This window comes from Uloborus diversus, chromosome 1, assembly GCF_026930045.1.
Source record: "Uloborus diversus isolate 005 chromosome 1, Udiv.v.3.1, whole genome shotgun sequence".
NCBI classification, from domain to species: Eukaryota; Metazoa; Arthropoda; class Arachnida; order Araneae; family Uloboridae; genus Uloborus; species Uloborus diversus.
Genome location: NC_072731.1, coordinates 73737071 through 73749972, shown reverse-complemented (window position 1 = coordinate 73749972; position 12902 = coordinate 73737071). Strand labels below are relative to the sequence as shown.

The following is a 12902-nucleotide window of genomic DNA, read 5'->3' as shown; positions in this document are numbered from 1 at the left end:
AGTTTTCGTCTGCTACAGATCACTCAGTGACGTCAGGTGAATTAAGTCCAAAGGGACAAAAGTAATCCTAATAAGCGAAAATTGGAATAATCTGAGCAGTAATTTTTCACGTGATGTCCTAACAGAAAATTAGTTTAGTCTTCTGCTTGAAGCACGTGTGGCACTTAAATGAAGAGAGGTCACCCAAAGGTCACTTAAATAAAAGCGAATGTTTGGCTTACATAAAGTCACACGTTTTGCTATCATATATCTCTACATAGCATAAAATGAAGTCTCAAAACAGCGTCTGTTTGTTTGAACGCGCAAAACTCGAGAACTACCTGGCCGATTTCGCTGAAATTTTCACAGTATCTTTTTTTTTAGCACCGGAAAGGTTTGCAGACAAGTTCGAAAAAAAAAATCGATGAGTACTCTTTCATCTCTTTCTTTTCTTCTCTCTTTTTCTTCCGAATCCGATTCGGAAGAAAATTCTTTTCTTTTTTTTACTCCGATTTAGGCCCAATTTTCTTGTAAATTCCAGAATTGGGGGATGAAATATGACTTGCATATAATAATATTACATATCGTTGGAAAGAGTAGAATTTTCCGCGTTCTACGCAATTTGTTTAAATGCTCTAATTTAATTACAGCGGGAGTTATTTGCGTTTTTAGCTCTAATTTTTTTAGTCTTAGCTGAAATTTAGGCACTACTTTCTTTATTAAATATATCAATAAAAAGCGAAGGAATTGTCCCACAGTTTTCTTTTTGACACCATTGAAAAAAGCGACATTCTTTACTCCTGATCTATCTCGACCAATGGTTGAAAACTAAGCTTCTATCGCTAAAGGAAAAAAGGTTACTAGCATTTTAAATCAAGTTCGAAAAATCTCATCTCCATTTAAGTTGTTAACCATTTTATTTCCGCGTTTCCACGGATACGCTTTTTGAATCCATTATTTCTTTCCATCTTTCTCATTTTAATTTATTAAAAGTATTTTAATATCCGTCGTGATTGTTTGGAAGGGAAATTGGGCATGGTGTTTTATTATCCTTTATTTAAGCCTGATTATATGTCACTTGACACAATTTTTATTTTCAGGGTAGACCCAGCAAAGCAGCTAGTGTGAGCATAAAATCAAAATAAGAGTTCACATTTTATCCCGATAAAAGAGAAGATACTGCGTGTTTTATATGTATATGATACTGAGAATGGCCAAAATTATAGAATATCAACATTTACCGATGATTCACTGTAAATATTCGATCTTTCGCCAATGACTTTGCTATGTAAATGTAAATATTCACCGGTGAATGTTGACATTTACCAGGTTTTGGTCTTTCACAGTGACATATATACATTTTTAATCGTGTGCAAATTGCTTTTTCCAGTAAATACGCGTACTTTGTAATGCACAATTTCAAAAAAAATATTTTTGAGCTAAAGTCCAGGATACCCCCTATTTTTTTAGACTTACTATTAGCATTATACTATAAAAGTTTTAGCTTCTTACTCAAATTTTAGGGGGTGCCAATGACCCCTTAATTTAACATTAGCCGTAGCATAGAAAGTGCCACAAATTTCGAAACATTTAACTTACCCAGCTGTTTTTTTTTGTAAATAATTATTTTAATGCAATGTATATGCATTAAAATCCGTGGCAGCATTGATTTTTCAGTTCAATGTATTTTTTAACCCCCTCCCCATAGGTTTGAAGTTTGGGGAAGGGGGTTGAGCACCCTCTTCCAGTTGAAATATGAAGCTAAAATGGGGTTGTTTCTTTCAGTCAAAAGTACTACTTTTAGTCACTGAAATTGATAGAATGAGTAACAAAAATAACATGGACCCAGAAAATACTTTCATTTTCCCAACAGTTATTTTTTAATTAATTTTTTAAAATGTCCGATTTTGAAAACAAGACGTGGTCTTTATGACGTCACAAGTGATGCGATTTGGCGCATCTTTTTACCACGTTTCCACGTTATGATAATCAAGAAGCGAATTAAATATTGCGCTCTACGCTTGCTATGAACCATATCGTTGCCAATACACGTGAGTAAAGATGCGAATTAAATATTTTTCTCCGTGAATGGCAAAACTTCATGGCATTTCATCATTTGTGATGTCACACGACAGAAATGTAAACAATGAAAGCGCTCCGATTTAAGCAATTTTTTGAAAAATATTAAACTTGAAAAAATAATTTAAAAAATGGTCAGATCCTATATTTTTAAGCATGCTCTTTCAGAAAAAAATACTTTTAAAATTTTGGAAACGACCCCATTCTTCCAGTATATTACTATCCACAGGTGTAAACATATTGAGGGGGTGTCCCGTTATCAAGGAGAAACTTTTTTTCATACATGTATTTTCGAACCATCCTAATGTTCACCCATAAATATTCTGCTTGAGTATAAATGTCAACTTCGACTTCTCTTCTTATACATTCAGCCCTAATACTCAAAAATGACACATAAACTCATGAATATTTTAAAACGCCCGTAAGAAGGTTTTTTCCCCACATCACAAGTCGGATGATTTCAAGGAAAATTTCCTTTAATCTGGGAAAGCAATTTTCTGACCAACTCCTACCCAAGCGTGATGGATGAGCGGGAGGTAAAAAATTATGCAAGCAGGAATAATGCATTGCTAAAGTCCGTGGACTGAGTAAGCAATTACTAACTTTCGCGGACAGAATATATTGTTCAGTCTAATGAGTTCATTGTTGGTAGGAAAAATCAGGATTTTCTTTGCGTACTAAATTTATGTTCTGATTAAGAAAGTTTATTCCTAAAATTTTTTGACACTCCCTGATTTCGTAAGAGGTATTAAAGAATGCAAAATCGATTAAGTAAGGGTTTAGAAATAGCGGCAATTATCGCTGCAATCAGGATTTTATACTCAGATAGCGTCTAATGCGAAAGCGTTTAATTTTGCTATTTAATTGAGCATGCTATACAAAATATGTACAGATTGATGATTGCAAATGAAAAATATAAATATATACATGAAAATTTTAATGCGCTCAATTCGTTTGCACGGGCGTGACTTTTTACGCATATATTTGCACTTAATTCTCGGAGTTTTAAACTTTGACTTGAAATTGTTATGTATCGTAATGAGAAGTATCAGCTCGAACTATCGAATTGAAGTATCAACTTTCAAAAAACATTTTTTTTTAATTCAAAAATAATAATTTGCACGTGTTACAGGTGTGACCTTGCGGTCACGCCCGCAGTACGTACGAATAACTGTTTTTTAAATACAAGAAAACATTTTAGGAAATTGATACTTCATATTATGATACATAATGATTCGAATTTTAAAGTAAATTTTAAATTTCTTAGAATAAAGGTCAAAAATAAGTGTTTTTTTTTGTGTGGAATTGGATAGCGTACACAAACTACAGTGATAACAAGAAAATAATGTTTCAAATAAATTTCTCCAACATAGTGTTACATAAGCGATTCAATTAGATAAGAAAATCTCCAATTGTTTGTGCAGCAATAACTCAAGTTGCTGTACAATATTATGACGGCGATGGAAACTTCAGTTTTCAAAGTTTTCACTTTGGTACGCACTAATCGATTTGAAAATTTCATTGGCTCTAGACAAATTAATGAATGCTACCTGTTGCTACCCACTTGCCTTGATGGCCTGACCATCAAAGTGTTGAACTGGTCGCGGGTTCCCGATGCCAGTCGAAGATCCTCCGTGTACGCTATGGTTGACTAGTGAACGTTAAACAATATCGTGATCACAAGTTCCATTCGAAGCTATTATTTCTAGTGGTGCTGAATCAGGGGTTGTTCAACAACTGGTCTCGATAAAAAAATTAGAAAAAAGGGTTTTCTTTGGGGTCCCCATTTCAACCTGTTAAACCACAAGTAGTGTTTGATAAGAATTACCCTGTATTGCAGTGTAGTGTTGGCAGCCGCTTACTTGCTCATCAGCTGTGTATCAACGCCTCTTTAATACTAAATGCCTATCGTTTTCTAGCTTTTAACATGGAGCAAAAGTGATTCACTGCCATCTATCGAAGGTGTTAGAAATTAATGGCGGAGAACGCAATTGGTTATCTTCTAAATTTAAATTTTGAAATTAAACAACTAACAATTTGGTTTGAATTGTTTAGATCCATCGCCATAGCAACGCTATCGTTGTATTGCCGATTGGTAGCGTTAAAAGTGTACCGACGGAGGATCACTTTTTGAGGCAAGTGTGATAGGCATTTAGTATAGTAGTATAGTATAGTAGAAGGCGTTGTATTTATTCACCAATACAAACTACGAGGTCTTTTCTTTTAGTTAGGGATCCTATAGGAGCATGATTTGTTGATTGCGCTATGACGTAATCTGGAATAGGCAGACAGCCGTTGTTGGTGTGAAATCCGTAGAAAAATACAATGAGACTTTAGCAAAGATTGAACGTTTTTTGTCGCCATTGTGGCCGTATGAAATCAAAAACATAATTGCATCACTATCTTGGTACTATTTTCTTACAAGAAAAAAATGATGCAAAATATTGCATAGCAGTTTATCACCCAGTGAAGTTTCTTATAAGGATTACTGTTTTTTTACAATGAATGATTTTTTTTTTCAAATTAAAGTAAAATATAGATCTTGTATTAGTAAAAATATAATTTTCAAATCTCTTATATTATTAAAAAAAAATGTTAGTCAATGTAAAATCCATCATTTGCTCATATATTTTGCATTTGATTGTTTGAGATGAGTTTTAAATGAAAACGAAGTTACAGTACTTACGAAATTCATTGGGAGATATTTCCCGACTTTCAGTAAGGGGCCAGTACTCCTCCCCAGCAATAAATCTTGCCCTATGTAGGGTAAATAAAATATTATAAGTTATTACTAAGTAAAAAATATGAGAGCTTCCAAATAATTACTATATAATTGGTGCAACTTGAACGCACACCACATATATACAGATACATACACATTGATAGATACCTTTCTCAAATATCGATATATATATATATATATATATATATATATATATATATATATATATATATATATATATATATATATATATATATGCAATTGACCGAGAGGAAGAGCAAGAAAGAGAAGGCTAGATGATTTCTTTAAAATACCTACAAATATTGAAGATTACTAAATGGAGGAAAATACTAGGGACGGTGTTGTCTGAATTAGAATTGTAATGCTGTATATTACCCATCCCGTGCTGTAATACCAATTATAAAAAGAATCAGACGATAGATAAATTCATAGACGGGAATGAAACAGAATCAGAGCTTCCAAAATGTTTCCAGTTGTACAATTAAAAAAAAAAAGAGTCTTTAAAATAAATAGTATGCATGGAAAATTCTCTTATTTCATATGTTGAATTTTTGTAGTTGTACTTCTTTTAGTGCTAAAAAATACAAATGGAAAAACTGCAAAGAAGTTATTGCTTGCCACGGCGGCGGCGTCAATAATTTCTGCACTGGACCGAAACATGTATACAGTCGTGGGCAGGTCAACGGCAGTATCTGCAGATATGAGTTTTCGAGATATTTGAAGAAACGCGTGTTGGCTTCAATACAAACAATTGGGAAATGTTGGAATGAGACGTTTTTTTCGTGCCTTTTTTTCAGCGGAAACCAAATAGGCAAGCTTGTACAGTAAAGCTAACGTACAATAGATGATAAAAATGAAAAAGAAAAAAAGAAAAATCTGCAGTTACTGCCCTTTACGGCAGTATAAACGGCAGTATTATAGGCAGTATTATACTGCCACACGACAGTATAACACTTAAAATGTACACGAACATTGCGAGATTTGTAACCATTATTTTCTGAGAGCCTACTTATCGCTAAGTATATTTACCTGTTCTGTCATCTACAAAATGTAAATCAGTTATTGTGTTTCGTAAAATAAGATTGAATTGGACGATTTCATGAAGTATTGCAATTTAATTTTTCTTTTCCGTTGTTTATAAACTGCAGTTAAAAAGTAGCATCATGGTATCATATATTGTATGCAAAACTTCCTTTGCATGTTGAAACTATACTCGAAGATTTCATCCAAATTAAAATGTCATAAAATTTATTACTCGAAAAAGTACTAAACATTTTACTGCACGTATATGAATAAGAACACGCACTCTTTTCCTTCAATCTCTTTTCAAATATTAAACACTGAACAATTTTTTTTTGTTTCCTGTCAAATCTAGACTAGGTTTGAAATGACATGGAACATTCATCGCGAGCCCGAAAGAGTATATTTATGCAAAAATATTCATAAACATGTAAAAGAGTAACATTTATATTAAGTCACAAAGTTTGTAAAAAGAAACATTCGATTTGTGTGTCTCTCTCTCCCTAAGTTGGTGCTTTATATAATGAATAAAAGAAGTGTGTCCCGAAATCTTTCCATTCCATTCTCTGATTAATGGAAGATTCAAGAAAGAGATGAAAAGGTTCCAGGAAACAGTTTCTAGACTTAAGTGAATGGTTATACTAAATATCACCTCATTACTCAAAGTAAACTGTCCTGTCCACTATCGATCGCATCTTTTCAACTTCCTCTCATTTTCAAAACCCTTCTTACTTTCCTCCGCCACTATCGACTCTGGTCTTGATCTTAATTTTGAGTGTCCTAGTGTTATATATTGTACAAAAGCATCAACGAGAAGGATGTATCAGTTTTTTCTTTCAGAGAAAAATCATTTATTTATATATACGTGACGAAAAACTGTTTCTTCCGTAAACGATATAAGCTTTCAGTCCATTTAGTTCACTATTCCAATAGCTGAATTATATATTTTGTAGAAATACTACTTGTTGTATGCAATACAACAAATTCTAATTTAGTGTTTTAGTGAGCTTATTCTGGTCAATGTATTTTGACTAACAGATCTGAAATGTAGAATTCACAATAAAAAGAGTAGTAATTCGGAATGTTTTTGGTGATAGTTGAACTTATCGTGGGTAAGGTTTAGATTACTTAGAGATGAAAATTCTCTTCAATCTAGGTAGTAAGTGAATTCAACAAAAAAAAAAAAAAAAAAAAGACCCTGCTTCCAATGAAACCCTTTTTTTTTCAAGATTGATGTGGTTGCTACAAACAAATACAGTCGAATTTCGATAACTCGAAGTTTATGATTTAAATGTTTTTGTATCTCGAAGTTCTTTTCGGGTCCCAAACTTTTGAGACTGTTGTAGAAACTTCTCATAATTCGACATACCAATAACTCGAACGTTTTAGCTGGTCCCTTGGGACTTCTAGTTATTAAGAGTTGACTGCATAGTGAAATTCTGTTACAATGAATACCAATACAACGAAATTTCTGTTTCAACGAAAGGAATTTTTAGTCCCAATGTAATTGCTGTTAAATTGCTTGAATTCCATTACAACAAAATTCCCGTTGCAGCGAACACAATTTGTGATCCATTGAATTTCGATGTAGCAGAATTTCACTGCACTGACAAATTACCAGAAAACCTTTCAATCCACTAAATTACTTACACAATGTGAATATCCCCAACTTCCTCTTTTGGTGCTTTCCACTTTATGGTGATTCCGGACTTGGGTGAATAGTTCTTGTTGGTGATGGCTGTTGCTAGTCCTTTGTCGCACATTACAGGTTGGAGAGAGGGTGGCCAGCTGACGAATTCCCCGACTCGGACTGCTTGGTCATAACCTCGTCGTTCATCGGCCCCGATCTTACGAACCTGCAGCATGAATGCGTTAAACTCTGGTCCACGGATGGTAACTGAAATGAAACAATGTGGTTGATAAATCCGTTACCGAAGTGGAAGTTTTTATTACATTTAACACACTTACTAAAACTTTTCGGTAGCCAATCATTTTTCTCTATTGATAATTAAACTAATTTGATACTTCAAATATTTATACCAGTTTTAAACTGAACGTCATCGCTTTTGTACGAGCCGGTAATATCTAATCATTTGATGTCTATCTAACTGAACTATTTATTTAAGCACCCAGGTGTTGTCCACAGCATTAAGACTAGCCGTCTAAATGCGATTGGCCATATTATCCGCTCTTAATGATAGCAGCATTCTAAAGAAGATGTTCATAGCCATGCCATATTGTACTAGTAGACATGGAAGACTAAATACACTGGTTGGATACTGTGAAAGCGGAATTTTTGTCCTTAGGTCTAAGAACTGGAAGAGTTAAGCTGCGAATAGGGGAAGCTGGAAATAACTGGTACAGAAGATCTTGGCACGTCGTGCCAGACTTCTGAAAAGGTACATCTTTGGGCGTCTATACTGACAACATAGGAAGGACACGAGGAAAAAGATGAGGAACCAGGTAAATCCCCCCGAAATTTTTTTGAAATTGGTTGATCTATATAGGCCCTAGAAAAGAATCGGGACACAGGGTTCTAGTTCCCTTCCTAGCGATATTTTCAAACTTGATGTCAAAAAAAGCAATTTTACAGTTTTCGGTAGCGTTAAAGGAGAAGGAAAACAAGGGGTTCCCCCACAATTTTTTTTCTTAACTTTCTTCTTTTTTTTTTCAAAATTGAAATCCATTTTAATCTATCTTTGTTTACAATAGAATGTCGGGGTCTTTTCCCAGAAATTCTGCGAAATGGGAAGTTTTAGAAATGCAATTTTAGGCTCCCCTTAGTAAAATTAATGGAACAGCATAGGGAGCTCTCCACAAAAACGTTTAGAATTTGAACTATTAAAAAACGCAAAACTAACTTTGGTCACGTTTGAGAGAATAGGAGGGTCAATGATCTCATTTGGAAGCATTTAAAAATAGAAGCATACTTGACCCAATTTTAAACTACATTTCTTTACTATAGGGAATCTGGCGACTCTCCTTCCAAATTTTTCCGACATTGAAAATTTAAAAATATAATCTTATAATATGTTTGGAAACATTGAAAGGAGAAGAGAAAGGTTTCCCCCAAGATTTTTTAGAAGGGCAGCGTGCCCTTCCGCTTTTAAGCTAACCTTCGACCCCTGTTCTTGAAACGTCATTCTTTCGTTTTAATTACTTATCCACAAGAATCTGATTAGAATATAGCTGAATGATTTTTGCATTACCTTTAAAACTAAACATCAAAAAGCTTTTTAAATTTTAAAAATAATTACTATCGAAAACACTTGAACTTTGTATGTACCTACCTAGTATACCAAAAAGTAAAAGAAGCACCTTTTTTATTCAACAAAACTTCTCTACCTTTTTATCTGAAAGCGCACTGCCCCTTTTTTGGTTTGGAGGAAACACTAGTTCTCTCTGGGCATTTTTTTCTGAAACTGAAATCAATTTTTGGCTATAGTGCAAATAAAAGGATTACGAAGCTCTCTCATGAAAATTTCTATAAGTGAAATTCTAAGCTATCTTTAGTGACTTTAAGGGAATGTTTACGGTTCGGAGACTTTTTCTGGCAATGTTTCGATATTTAGGTGGTCGGGGAAACAAAATGTGTCAAAATTTGCATTTTTTTAAAAAATCATTTAAAAAACTTCTCCGTTTTTTTCTGCTTAAAAGGACTTAAGAATATTGTTTCTATCTTAATTAGAACAAAAGATATAATTATTTTTGTTGCATTCTTTTAACTAATATTATATTTACCTTTAATACTTCAAACACGTTTCCCTCCATGATGCAATTTTTCCCGATTTTTTGCATTCAAACTCTTATAAGTCAAGAACTGACAAAGTAATAAAATTTGGAGCATATCTTTATCAAACAGTTTTATTTCGATTTTTATACGGTGAATTTGAAAAAAAAAAAACCGTTACTTCAAAAAATATGATTTCTTTTAAAAAAAGTATTTTTGACTTTTTCAAAATTTTTCTTCAAGTATTTTCTATGTTTATTGAATTAATATTTTCTTAATCGTCGAAAAAAAATTTAAAACTTAGATATTAGTGCATAGTTTTTTGAAAAAAATTTGAAAATTGACCAAGAATATTTTAAGTTTTAGCAATTTAAAGCAACCCTATTTTTTTTTAGAAAACAATAACAAAATTTAAAAATTTTTTTTAAATATTTATGTGTATGATTTTGCGAATCTAACTGATTGTGAATCAGTACAACAAATTTCAAAATTCTAAATTGTTTAATACCATTTTTTTTTTCAAAATGTGTCCAGGGCCACCTTAAATCTGTAATACACAATTTCCTTCTTGGGCCTTGATACAAAAACCAAGAAACAGGTAAGTCCAGACTCACTCATTTCTGGTAAGACCAATAAATAACATTAGTGCCTGATCGAAAGACTAATATCTTTCCCACATTAATAACTACAAAGCAGGGATCTAATCTTACATTTGTGACCCGTTGTTGCACCAATCGGAACAACCAACTCTCCATACGCAAAAATGAATTTTTAAAAAAGGAAAAGTTTGGACTTAACTTGTTCCTGCATCAAAGTCCTCAATTGTAGACTTAATACTATCGTGACTTTAGGACTACAAGGGGACCTCATACCTGAAATATCATAGGGACCCAGGGTTGGAAACTGCTTTGCATTTTGCAGAGTTGCTGCGCAAAAATGGCGAAACTCCGCGGTTACGCAAATAAGTTCTTTTGCTCCGCATTTCACTGCCGAAGTTTTCCAGCTTAAATTTTGCTATTTCATCAGAACACACATGTAAATATGGGAAATTAAAGATGCTTATACTCAAAGATTGAAATTGTGTATAAAGCTGTTTTATCAATTTATAAATAATTATTTTCTTACCAGTGCTTAAAATAATTGTTAAAACTCTAAAAAAATATCAGATTAGTGGTTTTAGTTAATTTTATTGATTTTTATACAAACTTCCGTACTGCTCCAAAAATTTAAAATTGCGACTCTGAGATGAAAATACTCGTATAGCGATAAATTACATTAGACTAACGAAATCGATTGCCAACTGACAGTATTTAGTTGAATCTGCCGCAACTAGTGAATACCAGGCCATGAGCATGTACAGAAATTTTTGAGACCCGTCACAAATGACTTTCACGGACCCCCTCCTTTTTGTAACATTACGTTCCTATTTTACCCCTCATTTAAAAAATCTCGGGCCCCCTTCAGGCTCGAAACCGGGCCAACAGATGTTCCTCCCCCCCCTCACCTTGTGCATGCCGCTGCTCATGTATCAACACCCCAAAGCATGGCCACATATTTATAGCAGAGCCGGGGCCGCTTTGTCTAGTGGTGCAGGCCAATTGTTGTTAATAGACGAACTAATATAAGATTTCGAAAGCTCTTTTTTCGTCCCGGGCCCTTTTTCAGGCTGCGTCGGACCCTAATTTCTCTGGCCCTTTCCCGTTTCCTCAATGTGGGAGCCATGGACCCCAGAGCTCTAAAAATTAGAGAGAAAGTTGCCATTGTATATATATATATATATATTTTAACTCTAAAAGACGTTAATCAGTCTGTGTAATCTCGGAATGAAAATATAAAAAAAAATGAAGGGGAAAAAACATCAATAAAAACTGTATTGCGCAACAAAAAACTTCTACAACGCTCTAATTTTCTCAAAAAGTAAATCGAAAAAAAAATAGTTTTACTAATTAAGAACAATATTTATTCAAAGCTTATAATCAGTTCTTTTAGTTTTCACGTTCGTTTCTTTTTTTCCGAATCATAGGGATATGAAAAAAAAAAATTCCATAAAATAAGATTTTACGATTTGCGAAATTAATATTCATCAGTTTAGTAAGATCGCTCGTAGATAAGATTAGATAAGGTTACGGCAGGGTGTGTGCGACGTTTTGTTTGATATCGCTAATGAAATATATATATAATTTAGAGTAACTGGGGCTTTCAACTAATCAAAAATGAAAAAAAACAAAAAACGTAGGAAGAAGAAAATACATATATCTTAAAAATAGTTTTTATATGAAGTTTGCTTTTGTAAAAATGGCGTAAAACGCTTCCATAACCTCTCAAAATTAATTTTTTTGGTTGTTTGAGCTTTTCTGCAAAAAAAAAAAAAAAAGTATTAATGCTTTTAAACAACAAGTGAGAATTGAAAGAAAGAGGGGGGGGGAAAGCTAGCAAGACAATTAATAACTCATTGCTCTAATTGCCTCCCTAAAAAATTGAAATAGCACTCAATTGAGTGTGTGTCCCACCTTTTGAAACCAATCTAGATTGTCTTGGTCCAATAGACAAATATTCGAAGTTTTGACGGGTCAGGTTTCCATTTACTCATCTCGAGCAGTTTTTCATTTTCACAGAAATATCATTTCATGTCTAAAACGAGCAAAATACGTTACGTAATATAGTTAATTAAAATAGGATCAAAAACTACTGTTGTAAATTATATCCATTTTTATAACTTTAAAAAAATTAAAATATATATATATTTTCTAAATAATGTTTTTCTAAAAAAAATAAATAAATGTAGTACTGGAGGAATTACCTTCTAAAACAAAAAGCAAGAAAATTAATTATAGCAGTAAGTTACCGCCCCTAAGCCAGGGCTAAGGCAGAACTACTTGCAATATACTAGACATCCCGGTTATCACTGCTAGAGACTGCAGTTTCGTTCTTATTAGATCTCTTCAGTCTAGCACAGTGAAAAACCGAGCCGGAGACAGATGTCATCTCATTGAAGCTGAGAGATTCAACAAACTGGTAGATAGAGTGAATCCATCTCACCATTTGACGCTAAATTTTGATAGATAAAAATAAATTAAAGAACGAAACTGCAGTCTCTAGCTGTGATAACCGGGCTGTCTTGTATATTGCTAGTAGTTCTGCTTTAACTTTGGCTTAGGGGCGGTAACTTACTGTTATAAAAACTTAAGCTTTGCCTTCAATTCACGAATCGAACCGCACCATGCTGCGGTCGCTCGCTTGTGAGATGGATTCACTGTATCTACCAGTTTGTTGGCACTCTTAGCTTCAATGAGATGACATCTGTCTCCGGCTTGGTTTTTTTTACTGTGCTAGACTGAAGAGTTCCAATAA

General features: G+C 33.5%; 1 protein-coding gene across 1 annotated transcript in view; it reads right to left on the bottom strand.

Annotated features, from left to right (window-relative positions):
• LOC129234647 (uncharacterized) overlaps positions 1–12902 on the bottom strand; it is an 87124-nt gene that overhangs the window by 17315 nt on the left and 56907 nt on the right. Inside the window, exons 2-3 of the mRNA XM_054868682.1 lie at positions 7472–7718; positions 4745–4815 (exon numbers count right to left, since the gene is read on the bottom strand). Of these exons, the coding sequence (XP_054724657.1) occupies positions 4745–4815; positions 7472–7718 (318 nt within the window). The remainder of the gene's footprint in view (positions 1–4744; positions 4816–7471; positions 7719–12902) is intronic.